The sequence below is a fragment of the Erpetoichthys calabaricus genome, chromosome 1, assembly GCF_900747795.2.
Source record: "Erpetoichthys calabaricus chromosome 1, fErpCal1.3, whole genome shotgun sequence".
Classification (NCBI taxonomy): Eukaryota; Metazoa; Chordata; class Cladistia; order Polypteriformes; family Polypteridae; genus Erpetoichthys; species Erpetoichthys calabaricus.
This window is the reverse complement of record NC_041394.2, coordinates 106086034-106106810: the sequence shown is the minus strand read 5'-3', so window position 1 is coordinate 106106810 and position 20777 is coordinate 106086034. Positions and strand designations below refer to the sequence as shown.

The 20777-nt window shown below is 35.8% G+C and overlaps 1 protein-coding gene across 1 annotated transcript in view; it reads left to right on the top strand.

The window, feature by feature from the left end:
* LOC114654288 (troponin T, cardiac muscle isoforms-like) overlaps positions 1 to 19897 on the top strand; it is a 54625-nt gene extending 34728 nt beyond the window's left edge. The window contains exons 8-10 of the mRNA XM_051919346.1: positions 9406 to 9496; positions 15667 to 15707; positions 19562 to 19897. Of these exons, the coding sequence (XP_051775306.1) occupies positions 9406 to 9496; positions 15667 to 15707; positions 19562 to 19616 (187 nt within the window). The 3' untranslated portion in view covers positions 19617 to 19897. The remainder of the gene's footprint in view (positions 1 to 9405; positions 9497 to 15666; positions 15708 to 19561) is intronic.
* Positions 19898 to 20777: the final 880 nt, after the last annotated feature.

Sequence of the window (20777 nt, the reverse complement as noted above, 5' to 3'; positions counted from 1 at the left end):
GTATACATTTTATTTGTTTAAATGTATTGAAGCAGTTGATTAAAGAAGACTATTGTTTAATAGTTAAAAGTACTCTATTGTGTGGGGGTCCTGAAATAATGACAGCATGAAATGATCTGCAAAAAACACAAGCCATGAATGGCCAACCCAACCCCTAACCTTTACATTGATTCAGGAGTTTTTTTTCAGTTGTTTTCCAAGAACAATAGTTACACCAGTGAATTTCTGGTGATTTAAATGAAAAAGGCTGCATTGTTTCATGTCGTTATTTTTTTTTTTTTATAGCTCCGGCAAGAAGAGTACTTTTCAATATTAAATGATTTTTCCTTTTTTACAAACACAATTGAAAAAACATTTTTAGGTTGAAATGATATGGCTCACTCTCACCAGCCTGAAACCTTTTAAAAAGAATTTGTAATGATTAAAATGAGAGTAAAGTTAAGAGGATACTATTTAGTAAAAGGTATGCTTAAATTATAACTTCTGTATCTACTTAGGTCCAAATCTGATTTAGTCGGTTAAGCTTTAAGAATGGTGTATGTTAATGTATCAAGAACTGACTGATGTCAGTTTGGGTCTCTTCATAATTTCAAAAAAGAGTGTGTTATGTATTTAGTTGAATTTCTCACTGCTTTGGTTAGGATAGTTGATTGATTTTACTTAGGAAATCAAAGGTAGAATTTTTGTCAGAAACTCGGATGTTGTGAGCAAGTGGCACTAGTCAATATTTCTTTTTAAGCAAAACAAAAATATTGTTTTCTCCCAATATTTTCAGTATTCAGCATGTTTTTTTCTTATGACCCTACAGACATTGTATACTGTATTCAGTGCAGTCAATATTCTGTTTGTCTTTTTTTCTTTTTATTTGAAAACACATTACAACAGAGTATAACACAATCAAATAAGATTAATATAGTAAAAATCAAGAGTATCAATCCTTAAAACACAACTAAGCATTCAGTCCCCAGCCAAATAGAAAAATGTGAGGAATACAATCTAAAATACTTCTTTACATATTATTAAATAGCAAGCAAAATAAGAAAATAATGTACAGGTCCAGCATGCAGATTCTCATACAGAAAATTTTTTTTTTCCAATTTGAGATAATATAGTAAGTCACTTTCTTACTGAATTATAGAAGAACAAAATAAGTTCACCACTTACTAAAGATAAGCGACCAATGTAGGACACATTTTAAAGCAGAGAAGCTCTTACGTGCTGCTCCTACATATCATAATCACCATTTTCAACCTTTTCAAAATTATGAAGCAAATGGGGAATGCTTGGGATTTTAGATAGATATAGATTTCTCTATTGATAATGTATTTGCATCTTTTGAACAATTACACTCCAACTTTAATCTTCTAGCTACATACTTTTTCTATTGTACTAATGAGAAACTTTGTTAAAATAAATGTACTCAATATCCCACACCTCTTATCCATATCTTTCCCTGAGGTGATTCTGACTATATAAAAATAAAAGGAATTTATACTTCAATGATCCTTGGAAACAATTAAAATCTCTAAAAAGAAATGGAACTCACCCATTCGTGGATTATATTCTTGTTCTTGTGCAATAGGTGCTAATTCAACAAAATATTTTTTATCAATATCTTGTTTAAAATTATCTAAATTATACCCAAAGGCAAGGTCCAATGTATGAGCATTGTCATTACTAGGTTGTACATTTTATGAATGCCAGGCACTTAAATTGTTTTGGGGAAAAAATGTTTGCATATCTGTTAGACAGATTTAAAATCAAGTTAAAAAAAACCTCTTGGATTTAAAATTACTCTTCACGTAGTTGATGTGGTATTTGGAGACCTACCACGTAGGATTAAGGTGCACTATGACAAACTGGTTATAATATTCTACACCAGGGGTAGGCAACGTCGGTCCTGGAGTGCCACAGTATGTGCAGGTTTTTGTTCCAACCCAGTTCCTTAACGAGAACTCAATTATTGCTGATGAAGCACATATTGCTTAAGTGACATTTTAATGCTTTATTTTAGTGGTTTCGCTTGTTAAGGTTCTCCAACCTTAATTGCTTATTTCAATCTTAAACTGCTGCATTCAGTGTTTTAATTGCTCCTTATTAGCAATAAGATGTAAAAGACAAAGCAGCCAGCAGTTCTCCAGCTAGCTTTTTTCCAATTACATCTGTGTGTGTTCATCATGCACAGTTTGATTTAATAAAACACTTAATAGAAAAATGTGACAGACTGAAAATGATCTGTTTTAGGCTTCAAATCATTTGGATGATATCCTTGGAAAGGAAAAAAATCTACGATATAAAAGCCTTACATTGCACAGACTAACAAGCCATAAAATTAAATAAGGTCTGAGATTGGCAATGATTGGTTTCTAATTAAGCAATTGGGTTGAATGAAAACCTGTAGCCACTGCGGCTCACCAGGACCGACATTGCCTACCCCTGTTTTACATCTTATTGCTAATAAGGAGCAATTAAAACACTGAATGCAGCAGTTTAAGATTGAAATAAGCAATTAAGGTTGGAGAACCTTAACAAGCGAGACCACTAAAATGAAGCATTAAAATGTCACTTAAGCAATATGTGCTTCATCAGCAATAATTGAGTTCTCGTTAAGGAACTGGGTTGGAACAAAAACCTGCACATACTGTGGCACTCCAGGACCGACGTTGCCTACCCCTGTTCTACACCACAGTTCTAGCATGTAGACTTATTTTGGTCAGCTTATTTATTCTATCATTGTTTTAATCAGTAATCTTCAAATCTTCACATTATATTAAAAGCAACAAAACAGCTCATCCAAAAATATTTACAGGAAGAGTTTACAAATGCAGATAAAGAATAACAATCAACTGTTTAAAGAGTATATACTGTTAATTTTGATACCTTTTAAAATTACCCTGTATGCCTCTCTTGCAGTAGCTCCCCAAATTCTACCCAGTACTAGACTCCATCCATGAAAGGAGCGACTGTCCACCTCCCTTGGCCAGATGTTCTGGTGACTCTGTTTATATATATATATATATATATATATATATATATATATATATATATATATATATATATACTAGCCATTCCCCGCGGCTTTGCCCGCATATTAGTGAAACAGGACAGTGAGGAGGGCCCAGCCCAGCTCTGCTACTCCTGATGTCACGCTTCCCCTCCCCTTGGCCAGCAGCCTCTGTCTCGGTTTAATGCGAATATATCACTCCTGCAAGCGAACTATGATTCTCAGTGCAATGAGAGAAGTCACAAAATCATGTTCAAGCAAATTATAGAAAAAAAAGATCTGAATCTGTTAAGTAGTTCTCTCGTTCTCTAACTAAACGGAGTTAAGGTTACACCCCGAGGCAGATGTGTGAGTGAGGAGGGCCCCACCCCCTATGAGTCTCTCTCGGATTTGCGCTAATAAATCGGTACCGTAAGCGAACTATGATACTTAGCGTGATGAGAAAGTCACAAAATCAAAGGAATGTTCAAGCAAATTATAGAAAAAAACTTGATCTAAATCTGTTAAGTAGTTCTCTCGTGAAAAACGGACAGACATACAAATGGGTCTAAAAAAACAATAAGAAATTTTGCGCTTGGACCATGAAATTTTTAAAACCATTTCTTAGCGAACACCTATGGGCCAAGGGTAACCCACATACCACATTTCAAGTCCCAAGTCCTCATGGTTCGGGAGATTTCATGATGAGCGAGTCAGTGGTATTTGGCTTTTATATATATAGATATATCTTCTTGGAAGCTTTAAGAATTTGAATACATTTATCATCTCCTAAATGCCACTTTTGGAATTATCACAGTTGGAACACAAAACATTCAAAGTCACAAGGCCTGGACCCCCTTGCAAGCATTAGGCACAAGGCAGGAGGTGCCCCTGGGCATCAGTTTATTATACAGACCAGTGGCAGAAAAAAAAGAAACCGCTTAGCATAGGAGGACTCTATTAAGAAAATGGGAAATGTAATGTAACGATTTGCAGTTGGTTTTGATTCTTTGACTTTGGCACCAGCCTGTCCATATTCCAGATTTTTGGTGTAGCCTCTCAGATACACATTGATTTGTTAAAACTTATTGATACTGATATGGTGTCTCCCTTCTTTCATACCTGGAAACACTAATATTTATGGATTGTTGGCTAGGGATTTATTACCAAATTATTGATTAGTCTGCTGTCTAGGTGCTTGTGTCTCACAAACCATGAACCAGTAGGCTGGACATATTTAAAGAAAATTTATTCTTCTAATACTTTTAATTTTTCTTCTTCTGTAATTTTTTTTTATTTTTGTAGCTGACTAGATTGTGACATAATGTTTCAGAAGCCTTGCTAAATTTCTAAATTTCCTCTAGCAAAGTTCACTTGATTACTTATGTTCAGTTATGGAAGATATAATAGTGAAACAAGTCACTGTTCCCTATGATTTTGGAGTTTCTTAATTTTGTAGTTAATACTTCATACACTATGATAATTGACTTTAAATAACATTTGTGTTACTTTGTAAACCTTCCCAGGCACATGCACATCAATAATTTGTGTTCTGTAGGCCTCTGGAGGCTTTAGACTACTTAACATGATTTATTATTTATTTATCTGGATAATTAAAACTATAAGCATTTCTCAACATTCTGCATGGTTTCACTAATGCAAATTAGTTTAGAGGATAATTAGCCCAGGAGTATACTATTTATTCTATCCAAAGAAAGTTTATTGCTGTTGAAAGTTGAGAGAAACGCTTTATCTGTAAACTGCAATCTTTTAGTCTTATTAATTAGATTAGGTAATGTTAATTCATGGACGGCACTGAAATGAGGGTCAGATATTCCTTTAAACATATATGAAAAAGTCTGACATATAAACATATAAATGTCATATAAACATATATGAAAAAATCTGACAAATCTAAAAATTAATCTATATATATAAAATTCTTTTCGCGTTTGAAACGGAAATTACGTATGAGCGTTTGAAACGGAAATTACGTATGACCACAGAGGAACAGGAAAAACATTCTTAATAAACCTGATTCTTGCTGAGAGAGCGAATGGTGACATAGCTCTGGCTATAGTGTCATGGGGAATCGCTTCTACATTATTAGATGGAGGCCGTACAGCACATTCGGCATTGCAATTACCATTAAACCTCGCTCACAACGAAAATCCAATTTGCAACATACGCAAGGGCTCTGGAAAGGCAAAAGTCTTGCAACATTCAAAGATAATAGTTTGGGATGAGTGCACCGTGGCACATAAAAGATCTTATGAAGCCTTGAACCAAACAATGCAAGATATCAGAGATCCTGCCAAAATAATGGGAGGTACTGTCGTTTTACTCGCAGGAGGTTTTCGTTAAACATTACCAGTTATTCCACGAGGAACACCAGCAGATGAACTCAACGCGTGTTTAAAATCCATGCTTCTCCCACGGTCAGTTATATGTAATGTGTTCTCAGGTAGGTACACCAGAAAATTTATACATTTATGCACGTAATGGGCAAACCAAAAATGTAGTATACCCGAAAGCACTGCAGTAGTACTCAATATATCTTTACTTCTTAAATGTTAATGTTTTACTGTTTAATAATTTATATGCTTCTTATATGTTGTTCAAATTCTTTTATCAATATACCAGTAATGGCGCACTGCACGATAACATGCAGTGAATACGCTTGACTTGAGCATTCATAGTATTCATCCTCTTTCTCTGTATGTTTAGCATTCGTTTGCTCAGAGGTTGATGTGCTTGCTGCTTCCTGATCAGCTCTTCTTTACTCCACCCTAGTGGCCCGCTGCTTCTCTTTCATCGGCATCTTGTCGCGTTAAAACTGATTAAGTTAGTTTTTGTGTTGCAATTACTTAGTATGTTTTCTTTAACCTTTCACTTAATCTGGCACTTAAGTCTTCAATCTGCCTCGAGAATGATTAACGAAGGTGGTAGCGAATGAGAACGGTGCCTGTACGCATCCGCCTCACGGCCGCCCTGCTGCACGCTGCTGAGAGTTGATTCTACAATAAAATAAAATAAAGATAAAAAGAGTAATAAAATCATCACCCCAAAAGCGGATAGTAGACGTCACGTAGTATATGTGTACCAAATTTCAAGTCAATAGGTGAAACGGTTTGTGAGCTACTGGTGATTTAAAATCCTGGACAGACAAACGAACTGCCATGGTAGCGTATTATAGAAGAAGATTTTACTGTTTAATAATTTATATTTATATGCAATGTGCTTCTTATATATTACTTCATATTCTCATATGATAATAATGTTAATAATGTTGTTTATATTGATTTCTATGTTATTGTAAGTGCTCTTTATTTGTTGAAAAATAAGATTGGCAATTAACAAACTTATTTTATAAATGCTACATTTTTTTTTCCTTGCACTCAGTGAGCGAAGCCACTGGGTAATCAGCTAGTATTATAATAAAATCTAAGGTGAGTGGCCTGTACCTAGATGATGTAGTCCAGGCTGTAATATGACTGTGAACTTCATCATAGAGTATATTGTAAATCATTTTTAGTAAATCACCATACTAGGCAGCAGCAAGGATTTTCCTTTTAGAAAAGATTAAGTGCAATATATAATTTATTTTTGCTTTGTTTCAATGGCTACTGGGAGAAACGTAACAGAACTTGCACTTTCAAGACCTGAGTATTTGAAACATCAGCAATTGCTGTCACAAAGTGATGGAAGAAAGTCAACTATTATGTCATGTCACAGTTTGACAAAATTGCATCGAGAGCTGTATTGATTATCAAATACAGTCATCTTCTTAGTGATGCATGCTATTAAGTAAATTCATACAAAATAAATGACAATACAACACCTACTGCAGTGTTCCCCTATATGATATCCCACCCTTCAGACTTAATACACATCCAGTAATATTGGTGGCATGTTTAAGTTCAAGTTTGGCATCATATGTAATAGTAGTATTGTACAATGAAATTCTTACCTGCGTGTCTCCCATAGACTAGTGACAGTTCTACAGTACCAACAACTGTAACAACAAACACAGATTGTGAATACAATGTCATACACAAAATGCAAATGACATAAATAATATACACATTATACTAGTGTTTTGTTCTGTAGAATTTACTACAACATAAGTTAAGCATACAATATTTGCATTTACATATGTTTTTCTATATAAAATTGTATGAAAAAGCAGAATGTTTAGAAAAAGAATTTTGTACTAAAGCAGTTGTCAGGAGCCCTATTGAACCCTTACATTTATATACATAGGTTTATCTGAACTTTTCCATTTGCTCTTAATCATACTGATGATGTACAATATATTTTTCTTGATTCAAAAATACAGTTACATTATGCCAGGCCAGCTTATAGTTATTAGCAATATAAGTTTATATGTGTGCACATCAGCTAGGGCTATCACCCCATGAACTTTGTAAATTCCTGATTATGTTGGGAGAGGGTTAAAAACAACTCAAATATTTTTTCTTTATATAAAGAAACACTAGAATCATTCAAACATAATGCTTATGTGGAAGAAAACTTGTACTGTTGACCCCTAGATGTTGAGCAGAACTTCTTCTCCAAACTAAATTCATCCACATTTGAAATAAAAATTAATGATAGAATTTGCCACAGGGCCTTAAATAACGGGACCACCTATTAACCTCTTCTAAGGTCTCTCCCCACAATGATGCAAGTGAAGTCTCAAGCAGTTTAATACAAAATAATTAAAGAAGGATTATCACAAAGCAAAAAAAAAAATCTACCATGGAAGTAAAATGGTATTTTGCTATTATCTATAATGATGTAAAAAATAAAATAGCCCTATTTTCTCTTGGCCTAAATAAAAATGTCAATGTCAAGACAGGATAATGACCCTGCCTCTATTTCTGCAAGAATCAGTGCCAGCAGACTGAACAGGCAAAAAGCTCAAATTCATCATATTCTTTTAAAGAAAGCGTCTGTCTCTTGCAAGCTACTCATACTCCAAGAATAAACTGAAATTAAAATCCAAACCTCAAATATGACAAACAATAGTTTTTTAAATGATATTGTGCATTTCCAGGCTTTTGTTTTTGTTCTTCTGCATATTCAATTCAGTGCTGATTTATTTTGTATAGTACTCTTCATTGAGAGCAGGATCAAGGTGTTTGAACAATTTTCTAGTTATAATGCAATGAGAGGAATAATTAAAACATAAATTATTGACATACGTGAGTAAAACCAAGCAATTTCAGTTTCATTAACATAAGTCATAACAATATATGTCCATTAACATTATCACAGAGATATGGCCATATGAGTGGAAAACAAACGCTTCAGTCAATGGCACTCCTGGTGAAAATAAACCTCTTGGGGTCCATAGTCAGTTATAACATGTAAAGCCCCAGTTAAACTCTGACACTGACACAATTCTTGTGACCAAGGCTAACCTTCCACTGACCCCCTCCTAGGCAGTCTATAACATAATAATTTGTGCTGGGCTGTGTAATACAAAGATGATGAAATCATTACTGAATTACTAGGATCCCAGTATCTCTGGTGTCACATCCCAAGGGCAGCAATAGTAGCTTGATGATATAGAGAGGTCTTCACAGCAGGATACCACAAAGAAAAACAGAATAGAAGAAAGTCAGTTATGGTTCTTAATGACTGCCATAATCGTATTTTGCAAATGTCTAAGAAACAGGGTTGCAATATAAACCGCCAAACAGAGTTTGTTAGGCTAAGGTAACATGTTCTTAGTCTGGATCCAACCGTGTTCATATTTAATCCATCGAGCTCAAGCCAGGGACCACTCCAAGACAGGACACCAGTCTATTGCAGGGCATAACCTATTCATAATTTACAGATAATTACTCATTAATTTAACAAACACATCTTTGGGTTGTACTGGAGAGTCCATTGCAAAGAAACAGAAAAAAGAATTCTATATAATAGTAACGAAAATCATTTATTTGCAAGTTAGCCACTACAACAGCAGATTTTCTTTACACTAAAAATGATGATAAATGACAAACATTACAAAATACATCTTTACAATTCCAGTCGGTTCTCTTCTAATGATGGTAAGCAAACAGTAGTGAATGAGTGCCATTGCAGAGTTATCAGATGAAATGGAATTTCAAAAGAGACATTAGAAGGGAAAATATGGCATGATATCAAGACATTCGTGTAAAAGAATCATGAGAACAGTATGGTGGTATGTGCAGTTTGTTATCTAAAAGGAATATAAGTGTGTCCTCTAAAGCACACAATGCAATCAATTTTTATTTCTTTTTTGAGAATGCCTTATAAAAGACAGAAACGTGGATTTCAACTGCAATATACATATTGAATGGATTTACTAAAGGACATGATAAACTAAGTATTTAGCTCCAAGCAAGTTTTTTAAATGTTTTTTATTAATGTTATGCTTTGTCCTACAGGGAGAAGGCGAATGAGCTACATCAGTGGTTGTTACAGCTGGAAGGGGAAAAATTTGACCTTAATGAAAAACTGAAGAGGCAAAAATATGATGTATGTTGTTTTTATTTTAACACTCAACACCTGAGATTAAAAAAAAAATCTGCAGCACTGAAATCTCTTTATTTACAGTATAGCCGGGGTTTCCTGTATATGTCAAGTTCTTAACAGTAGCCACATGTAAGGAGAACTTAACTGGAAAACTAAAATAGTTCAGGGAGAGGATTTTATACATTAAGCAGCAGCTAACACTCAATTGAAAGTACATGCATTTTTTATGGTTATATTAATTAAAAGTAGTATTCATGAGAATGGATGGTCAATTAGCCACTTTTTAAATTATTATGCTTAAAGACACGTTAACTAAACAAAGAGAGATGTCTAAAAAGTTTTGAACAGCATGTCTTGCAGGACTTACCAAATTATTTGGAGACACAAATGTCTTTCCTTGAAGTTGCATTAGTTGGACAGAATACTTCATTGGAAAAATAATTGCAAAATCAGAAAAAAAAATCCTTTTAACTCATGTTTTATGGTAAGCAATGATAAATGAGGTCTTCTTGCACCCCCCAACAGAAATTTGTTCATTTTGACTTGACTTTGGTCAAGGACTATTAGTCAGGACAAAGAGAGACCAATTTCTTTGTTGAATTCCAATTTGTTCTGTGCATTAGCTCTATCTATCTATCTATCTATCTATCTATCTATCTATCTATCTATCTATCTATCTATCTATCTATCTATCTATCTATCTATCTATCTATCTATCTATCTATCTATCTATCTATCTATCTATCTATCTATCTATCTATCTATCTATCTATCTATCTATCTATCTATGCTATCTATCTATCTATTTAAATACCTTCAATAATTTCTCTCTAGACTTGTGCAGGAAGGGTGTTTGAAGTGAAGGGGTACACAGAGATAAAGCAATATCAGATATTCACAATTCGGAGCACCTTTACCTTGTAGCAACTTTTTCTCTTTAGTACCACAACATGCAGTGACTATAAAAAGTACTCAGCTTTTTGGGTGTTTTCACATTTCATTGTTACAGAACATTGAATCTCAGTGAATCATGGGAGAGTGACAAAGAGAAAGCCGCTTTTAAAAAACGCATCTTTGTTAGAGATAGCCGGAAGGCCCATGGGTGACTGAAAGAAAGTTTTATGGTCTGATGAGATGAGCTTTTTGGCTTCCAGAACTTTGTGTTTGAACACTGCACAGCAAAAGCACACCATCTCCATCGCGAAGCTGGTTGATGGCAGCATTAAGCTGAGGAGCTGCTTCTCTGCAGCAGGTCCTGTAAGGCTAGTTAAGGTATAAGGGAAAGCTAGTGCAGAAAAATACAGACAAATCCTGGAGGGAAGAAGATTTGTTCTCTAGTAAGAGAAAAACCATAAGTATAAAGCCAAAGCTACATAGGCAATGGCTTAAAAATAACAATGTTAATGTTCAGAAATGGCAGAGTCAGAGTCCAGACCTCAATCCAACTGAGAATATGTGGCTGGATATGAAAAAGTCTGTTCGCTCACAATCTCCAAAAAACGTGACCGGGCTTGTTCTGCAAAGCAAAATGGAGAAAATGTGTAGTGTCCAGATGTGCAAAGCTGATAGAAACCTGTGTACATCATGTATGGAATTGCTACCAAAAGTACATCTACTAAATGCTGACTTATGAATACTTACACAAGCAATCATTTGGCTTTTTGTATTTGTAAGAAATTTAGAGCACTTTGACAATAGTCTTTTTCTGTTGATGACTGGCAAAAAAGCCTAATTAAATCCGTTATGATTCAATGTTGTAGTGAAAATAAAATGAGAAATCTTCCATGGCGGTGAATGCTTTTTATAGGCACTGTAAGATATTGATAGTAACTTTAAATAATGTTTTAAAAAATCCTTACTTTTGAATTTTTTTCTTAAATGATTTAAATGAGGAGTATATTATACTAATTAAGACTATTTAAACACCATAGATTTTGCAGTTCATTTCATTGGTAAATATAGTACTTAAACTTTAAGATAAGATTAATTAACTGTATTTAAAAGTATAATGCCAAAACAGCTCCCAAATTCAAGTTACGTTTATTTGCTCAGAGGTTTGCCTATGTTAAAGTACTTGTGAGAATTTGAGTTAAGAGTGATCTCTGATTCATCTTGCTAAGATTTATTTGTAAAAATATATTTATTTCATGACTAAATAACATACGGTATGTATCTGGTGTATCTAACATATATTTAAATACTTAAAAAATTTTTGGGATTTGAACAGAATGTGCTACAATATAGGCTGAACTTCAAAAGGACACTAAGACGATACTCGAAACAAACACATTTGCAAAATATAAAATTATAGTAACCAATCCTGCTCCCATGACCCCATCTCCTTCATAGTGCTAATCTTTGGGGAGGAAGATGGCATGTGCATTGCATTTTTATTTTAAACTAAATCACAGTTTTTGTCTCCCTGTGCACAATAAGAGGTAATAAGCTAACACATAGGACGTATACAGTATCTGATCGATATTGAGGTACCAGACATACATACTTGCTGATCCAGTAAAACTCTTGTATCCGTGAGAAGATTTTTCTTTTTACTTATTTCTGCCTCCCAGGTAATACTTGAGTTGAGCTCAGTAGTATACACCAGTGACTACAACTGACGTATAGAGTGTTGGACTTACTTACCTATTCAGTAAAACTGTCATGTAAAGAAGTAGATGTTTTCCATAGAAGCCAAGACACAGGAAGGTAGATATTGTGGTATTCTTGTCTTCTATAAGGAACACTTAGAATCAGCCTTAATACTGTAGCTATTTAACTCTGTATTTAACAAGCTGAATTCTAACAGATACAATACTGAGAACACATGCCATACATATGCTGATGCAATCTCTCCAATATATCTTGATATGATATGCAAATGACATACAGCCCATATGACACAACCCCCTTGTTTGCACAAGAAATTTCTTTACAAATCTCAGAACTTCATAACTATATATTTCAAACAGTAACATTTTTCTTTAACTCTGTCATCAATTACCTATATTGTTAATTTAAATATGATTATAACATTTTAAACAAATACTTAAATTTCGTCTATGAGTTCATTGAGGTGGGTTATTACCTTTGACTATTAAAAATGGAACATCATCTCTTTCATTTTTTACAACCAATTCCAAAGTACATGTACCTAGAGTAGAAATTCCTTTACCCTGTAACATTTAAGCTTACTTTTTCTTTTGTGTTTACTACAGACTTAAATTTCATCCTTGCCAATTCTGTGTCTGGCAGTATATTAACCTGTGCACCAGTGTCCAAACAATTCACATTATATGTTGTGTTCCCATCTTTGTCTTGTTTCGTTCCTGTAAGTGTCTCTACAAACAGATCACCCAATCTACTCTTTTGTTGTCTGCACACTTTTGCAAAATGTTTTATTCTGCCGCTGTTATGACATTCCGTCCAGTAGACTGGGCATTATCTAAGCCTGTGCTCACCTCCACAGTGTGTACAGCACTGCATCTCTGCACTGTTTCGAACAGCTTTCTTTTTGTTGTGTTTTTTGCCATCATTGTGTTTGGCTTTTTGTTTTGTAGTTCTGTCTGTTTTCAAAATGGCATCTTTTACTTGGCTGCAGTCCACGGTTTTGATACTATTCTGCATCAGTTCTCTTGCCATAACTGAATGTCTTGACATAACTGAATAGCTGTTTCAAGTGTCAGTTTAGGCTCTCCAACTAACTTTTTCACCATCAGTACAGCCCTCCATGCAGTGATGAGCCATCTGGAACAATCAGGGACCTATATAAGGATGCTATTAGTCGATTATAGCTCAGTTTTTAATATAATGATCCCTAGTATATTAATCAATAAGCTGCATCACCCGAAATGTTCCTCTTCCTTCTGCACTTGGATAAAGGATTTCGTCACTGGCCACCCACAAACAGTTAGAACTGGCCCCCACACCTCCTCCACTCTCATACTTAGCACCGGCTCCCCTCAGGGCTGTGTACTGAGCCCACTTCTCTATGTGCTGTACACTTATGACTCTACATCTAATTACTCCAGCATCACCATCATCAAGTTCACTGATGACCCCACAATGGCAGGTCTCATAACTGGTGACGATGGGTCAGCATACAAGGATGAGGTGCAGAAGCTGTCAGTGTGCTGCTCCAGGAACAATCTGGAGGTACAGAGCAGAGCCAGACTCACTCTCAATCAATGAGGACCTGGTGGAGAGGGTCACCTCCTTTAATTTCCTGGGAACTTACATTTCTAAGGACCTGTTCGGGACAGCAAACACTCTGGAGGTTGTCAAAAAGTCTAGGCAGTGAATGCATTTCCTGAGACTTCTCCAGAAAGTGGAAATGAAGGGGAAACTGCTGTTGACCTTCTACTGCTCAACCATCAAGAGTGTTTTAGCATACTGTATCTCAACATGGTATTCTGGGTGTACAGCAGCGGACAGGAAATCTCTGCAGAGGGTAATATCCATGACAGAGAAAATCACTGGCTGCTCTGTGCCCTCCCTGAAGATATCTCCAGTGCATAATGCATCTGCATTATGTAGCTTTTACAATTTCATTGTACTGGTACAATTCCAAAAAAGGCTTTCATCCTTCCTTAATTTTAAATCCATAATAAACTCCTCCACAAACTCAGACTCATCTTGCAATCAACTTTTAAATAAATATTTTTAAAAGTTTCATTTTTTCCAAGGCTGCAAAATATTTCAGATTTTTCTATTATTCGTTTGCAGTTCTTCCAAAAATGTTTTCCTGCCACCATTAGGAACAGTGCAACCTTTTGGTGGCTGTCTTTTTTATTCATTCCTTTTGCTGTTAGGTAGAGAGTGATTCTTTGTTTGAACTTTTTACTTTGCTCTTCAACGTTGCCCATTAACTTCAGCTCGCTTGGAGATGTGAGGTACTGCTCCATTTAATGTTTGGTTCTTTGCAAACCGCTTCACATCTCATTTCTACGTTGTGTTACGAAACCGCTAGTACCATGTGGTGTTCTTGTCTTCTACAAGGAACAGTCTAGATCAGCATTTATAACTATTTAACTCTTTATTTATCAGTTCTAACAGATACAATACTGAGATCACACACCATAAACGTTCAACTGCTGATGCAGTCTCTCTGTTATATCTATGTATATGTATATATATATATATATATATATATATATATATATATATATATATATATATATATATATATATATATATATATATATATGCGCAATACATCATAAGCAAATCACGTAAAGCTCATATGACACAAACTTTACTATTAAATGATAGAAAAATGTGGTTGGCAAATTATGTTTACATACACTACACTAACATTTTGTATTTGTATGTTAGCTGCTAAGATTATAAAAAAGTGTTGTGAAAGTGACCCATACTGTGTGTCTTCAACTTTCCACAAAACTGGATCAATGCAGTAATAAGTGCAGACTGATGCAACAAGCCATTTATTCTGTACAGAAGAACAGTAATTTAATGTTACTTCAATCTGTTTAAGGTTAATTGCCATGCTACTAATTTAAAAGTAAAGGAAAAACAGCTATGTTTAATAGTTTTCATAAAAATGTTAGCAAAGCAAAAGAAACTACTTTTATTTAAGAGTAAAGACAGAAACAGAAGAGCAGCACATTTAAGATGCACTGATTAGTCACTGACTTAGTCACTGATTAAAATAAATATTAAAATTAAAATGCTGTACACGTCCTTCTAATCTGCTTGCTCCAGGTTATTTACAACAGCTTATTATATGTCAAATTATATGATCTTTAATCTGTCTTTATATTTATAACCGTGTAAAGTGGTTGTCAGCTAAAAATACAGCATGAAAAATAATCCAATTAATGTCTTAAGAATATCCAACACACAAGCTTTGGAAGGATTTTTGATCAGTTTTATATAAATGATGACACTGAAGTTCTTCTTGCTATTCACATAGAGTGCAGTAAATCAATAGTTTAGACATAATGAAAACTGATTGATTAACTGATTATTACAGGAGTGCAAATGTCTGCCAGAACACCCTGTAAAGGTAGTGAATTATAATGCAACGAGTTTCTCAAGTCATTAATTATGGTGAGGATGTCAATGTAGTGTCAACACTTTAAGTTTACATACAGTATAATATCTTTTCAGCAAATGTACGAAGTGCTACAAAGGATTATCACATTTTCTCTTTTCAGATTAATGTTCTTCGCATCAGAGTCTCTGATCATCAGAAACAGTAAGTAATGAAGACATCTATATTTTTATATAAAACAGGCTGTCTTCAAAAACTGTCTTAATGACTTATTTGAAAATGACTTTTCTATACACATGATCTATTTTAAATTGTAGGACGGCAGGGAAGTCTAGTGGTAAGGCACTGGACTTTAAATCTCAAGGCAAGTCACTTGACTTGCCGATAATCCAATTGTAACAAAATGGCATTAAACAACTGTCATTTATCTAGGTGTTTATGGAGTGCCTTATGATGGTGTTCACTGGAACTAAAATAAAAGTTGATTGCTTATAACTTACAATCTTGGACAGCATGGTGGCACAGTGGCAGCAGTGCTGCCTTGCAGTAAAGAGTCTTGGGTTTGCATCCTGAGTCCTCCCTATATGGTGTTTGTTCGTTCATCCCCATGTCTGGGTGGGTTTCCTCCCACAGTCCATAGACATGTAGGTTAGGTGGACTGACGATGCTAAATTGGCCCTAGTGGGTGCATGAGGGTGTTACCCTGCGATTAACTGGCACCTTGTTCCTGCCTTGTGACCTATGCTCTCTGGGATTGGCTTCAACCCCTCTGTGATCCTGCTCAGGATTTAGTGGGCTTAGAAGATGGAATGCTTTCCTGTTACTTTGTTTCTATTATAGTACAAGTATTATAATGATTTCATATTAATTACTCTTACTTTTCTATCCATCCATCCATCCATTATCCAACCCGCTATATCCTACCTACAGGGTCACGGGGGTCTGCTGGAGCCAATCCCAGCCAACATGTGGTGCAAGGCAGGAAACAAACCCCAGGCAGGGCACCAGCCCACCACAGGGCACACACACACACACGGGACAATTTAGAATCGCCAATGCACCTAACCTGCATGTCTTTGGACTGTGGGTGGAAAACAGAGCACCCAGAGGAAACCCACGCAGACAAGGGGAGAACATGCAAACTCCACACAGGGAGGACCCGGGAAGCGAACCCAGGTCTCCTTACTGCGAGCCAACAGCGCTACCACTGTGCCACCGTTTCGCCCTCTTACTTTTCCAAATAATAATAATCTGTTACAGCTTATTAGATTCTGTTTTCTCATTGTGTATAGAAATATTTTTCAAATAATTTATAAATATATTTGAATTTGACTGCAGGAGGAGATCCATCCCATATCAAATCAATCACAAAAATGTCAACACCCATAATAGGACAGTAATAAAAGAAGAGAGTTCCCGAAGTAATTTGCGTATTCAGGTAGTGGTTTTACATCAGTGTATAATTAGCTTGTATCACAATAAAGACATGGCAGTGCAGTGATGAGCTCTGTTCTATCACAGATCCACTGTTCTCGGTCCAAATCCTATACCAATTCATTGTCCACATGGAGTTGTCTACATTCTCCCAATGTCTACATTGTTTGTTTTTTTTACAGGTCCTTGATGTTCACTTTAAATCCTTGATGTTGTGTGTGGGTGCCAGATTGACAGCAGTGTGAGTGTGTGAATGTGGTTGTGTGCCCCCTGTGATGGTCTGGCATTCTGTCCATGGTTATTCTCCATTTTGTGTGCCCAGGATAAGCTTTGGCCCTCATGACCCTGCCTTAAATGATCCACTTTGAGAGTGTTTGTGCATTCAAGACTGAGCAAAAAAGACGGTACTGAGAGCACAAAACTAACTTTTGCCTACATTTTTTTTTAAATTAAAAACACAAACACTACTCACAGTGACTAGTTTTCCATATCGAAATCATTTAGAAAAAATGAATTTGTGCTGAAATTACAAATGCTCTTGAAAGACAAAGTACTATAAAAAGTCAGAGGATGAATGCATTCTTTGAAAGCAAGTCAAATGTAATATGTTACACTGAGATCATCACGCAGTGCTGTACTTTTCTATTATCCATCATTATGACAGGCAATTTAATTTATTATTGTTTGTACCTAAAATGAATGGCCTGTGGTGTGGAATTTGATTGAAGTGTAATTTTATTGCAACATCCACATGCATTCACTGAGTCATTAACCATCTGACATGAGTTAATATACAGTAGGGCAACTCTGCTCATACCAGTTTGTTCAAGTTAGGTTCCGTGAGATTTAGAGACACAAATCTGTTAGTTCTCTTAGGAAATATGTTGGACTCCTCACTTGGGTTCAAGAACAGGCAGCAGCTTGTTTTAGGAATGAATATGATGGCAGCCGAAACAGACTAATAATTTGATAACTAAAAATAAAGGATTCATAGACTGAATGAGTGAGTGATATACTGAATGTGGTTGTAAGTGGGTGGCGCTTCAAGAATGTTTGCGGCATAATAGGTGGTTCGTTGTTAGAAGGTCAAAGTTAAATAATTAAACCTATTAAAATGTTACGGATAGCATATATTCTCGTGTGATAACTGTGAATGGTATATTAGATTAACACTGTAATTTTTCAGTCCTGCTCCTCAGATATTCCTGTGACCACTTGCATTTCTTTTCAACATATTGCAGCAGTAATGTGCAAACTTGGCTGATTTAATAACTTCGTTTGTTGCTGTGTCTCTCCTTCCGTTTATTTTCCTGATCCTTCCAATACAGAGACACAAGGAATTGGAGCTTATGCTAGCATCACTGAGATAAAAACAACTTTGTATAGCGCACAGTCCATTACGAAGCACAGTCACATTGACACATTTACTTGTAATCATCAATCAATCTTTGAGATGGGGGAGGAAATAACATAAGACCCCAAAGTGCAGGAGGACTATGTAGAGACTGATTTACTCCAAAATAGGTGATAAACACTATATTATCATGCTACCCAAGCAGCCATTTGATTTTCTACTTCCTTTTTAGCTATCAAATTTTGCTATTTGACTATATTACATATATAGTATATGTAAAAAACAATATAAATACCATGCATGTCAAAATAAAAAAACCCTTAATTGTAACACACTAAAATTTACAGTAATTAAGTGAAAATACAAGAAGTAAATCCCTGTTAAATAAATAATGAAAAATATTATTTAATTATGCTATATATGATATAAATTGCTGGGATTGGCTCCAGCAGACCCCCGTTACCCTGTGTTCGGATTCAGCGGGTTGGATAATGGATGGATGGCAGCATGGTGGCGCAGTGGTAGCACTGCTGCCTCGCAGTTAGGAGACCCGGGTTCGCTTCCCAGGTCCTCCCTGTGTGGAGTTTGCATGTTCTCCCCGTGTCTGCGTGGGTTTCCTCCGGGCACTCCGGTTTCCTCCCACAGTCCAAAGACATGCAGGTTAGGTGGATTGGCGATTCTAAATTGGCCCTAGTGTGTGCTTGGTGTGTTTGTGTGTGTCCTGCGGTGGGTTGGCACCCTGCTCGGGATTGGTTCCTGCCTTGTGCCCTGTGTTGGCTGGGATTGGCTCCAGCAGACCCCCGTGACCCTGTGTTCGGAATCAGTGGGTTGGAAAATGGATGGATGATATAAATGTCCATCCATCCATTTTCAGACCTAGGGCAGGGTCATGGGACACCTGGAGTCTATTCCAGCAGTCATCAAGTGCCAGTCCTTCACAGAGTGAACACACACACACACACACAGGTCAGTTTAGCAATGGTAGAGAGTTGTTTGGACTGTGACAGGAAACAGGAGCACCCCATGGAGACCCACGCAAAATACATCCAGACACGAACCAAGTCTCTTTATTACAAGACAGCATCACTACTATGACACTATCATGCCACCCCAAAGTAATTAAATATAATACATTTAATTAAATATTTTTGAGTCAGTTTGCAATTTATTATGAAGGAAAGACTTTTAAGTTATATACTGTATAAAAAGCCTCTATTCACACTGTACTCTAAAGAAGCAATTCCTTTTTTTTTTTTTTCTTTCATGACAGCAGTGCCAAAGGTGCTCGAGCTGGCAAAGGCAAAGTAGGAGGAAGATGGAAGTAAAAGGCTGACAAGTGCTTTAGCACAAAAAGTGATGCCTGTTCCATTAGTTTAAAATATCCTCTGAATATAAATTACATTTAAAAAATAAAATGCATTTTAATTCTGTAGAAGAAGAAAAAACTCTAATTATTTGCATGAATTTGTATTCAAGGTTTCTGTGCATTATTATAACCTAGTTTTAGAAATGGATTTAAAGTTCAGTTTTTTGAAATGTCTTGTTCTTTATAGAAAAGTGTAAACATATACTCTTTAAAATGACAATAAACAGTATTTTGCACTGACCTGTTGGCCTTTACTAATATTTCCTGGTTTTGCTTATCCAGTTGTACATCTTTTGATAATATAGAAGCCATGTTTCTGATTGCTAACTCTGCAATCAGGAAGTTTTGAAGCAGTTAAGCCATAAGTGAAAACGGATTCATTGATTAGCAAAGGCACACATGAAGTTCTGTGTTAAGTTCTGTGGTACAGCCAAACACTGCTGAGAATCGGATTCAATTTCAAACCAGATTAAACCCAATAAAATAAATATTTGTTTCAATTAATGTAGAGGTCTCATAAACGTACAGGCAAGGATTAAGTAGGAAGGATGGTATAGAATACAAACAATCACAAAAACATCTACAGTCTACTATGTGTGATCCCATCACTGACAGGTTCACTGAGTTTCCCATCTTTTCATGTCACTGACTGAATTATGTGTATGCGCTGTTTACAGGGAGGCCTAGGAATTAAGTCATTCTGATGGCTGTGCATACATAAAACATAACATGTTTTTGTAAACATAAAATTGGCAACAGAAAAAGGCAATCCACAGCAGTGTCCAGTTTTCCTAATGACTGCGCTATTATTGCACAAAGGGCACATAGAGAGAATGGAGGTGTTATTGCACAAGTTATGTGATGCCAGGATGAGGCTGACAAATATCATGGCTCTGTGGCCTGGGTCAACCCCTGATTCCTTCATTTCATTTAGCTTGATTCAAAGTAGCATAGACAGACGACATGCTAATGGTGCTGAAAGTGATGGCTGGCTTATTGGTAAGGTAACTGGCCTGTACTATTCATTGCAACAGCTGCCAAGTCATTATATGTGCCAGGTGATAGCAGCTACCCGCTCATATGCTGGCCCCAGAATGCAGATGAGATATAATATAATGGT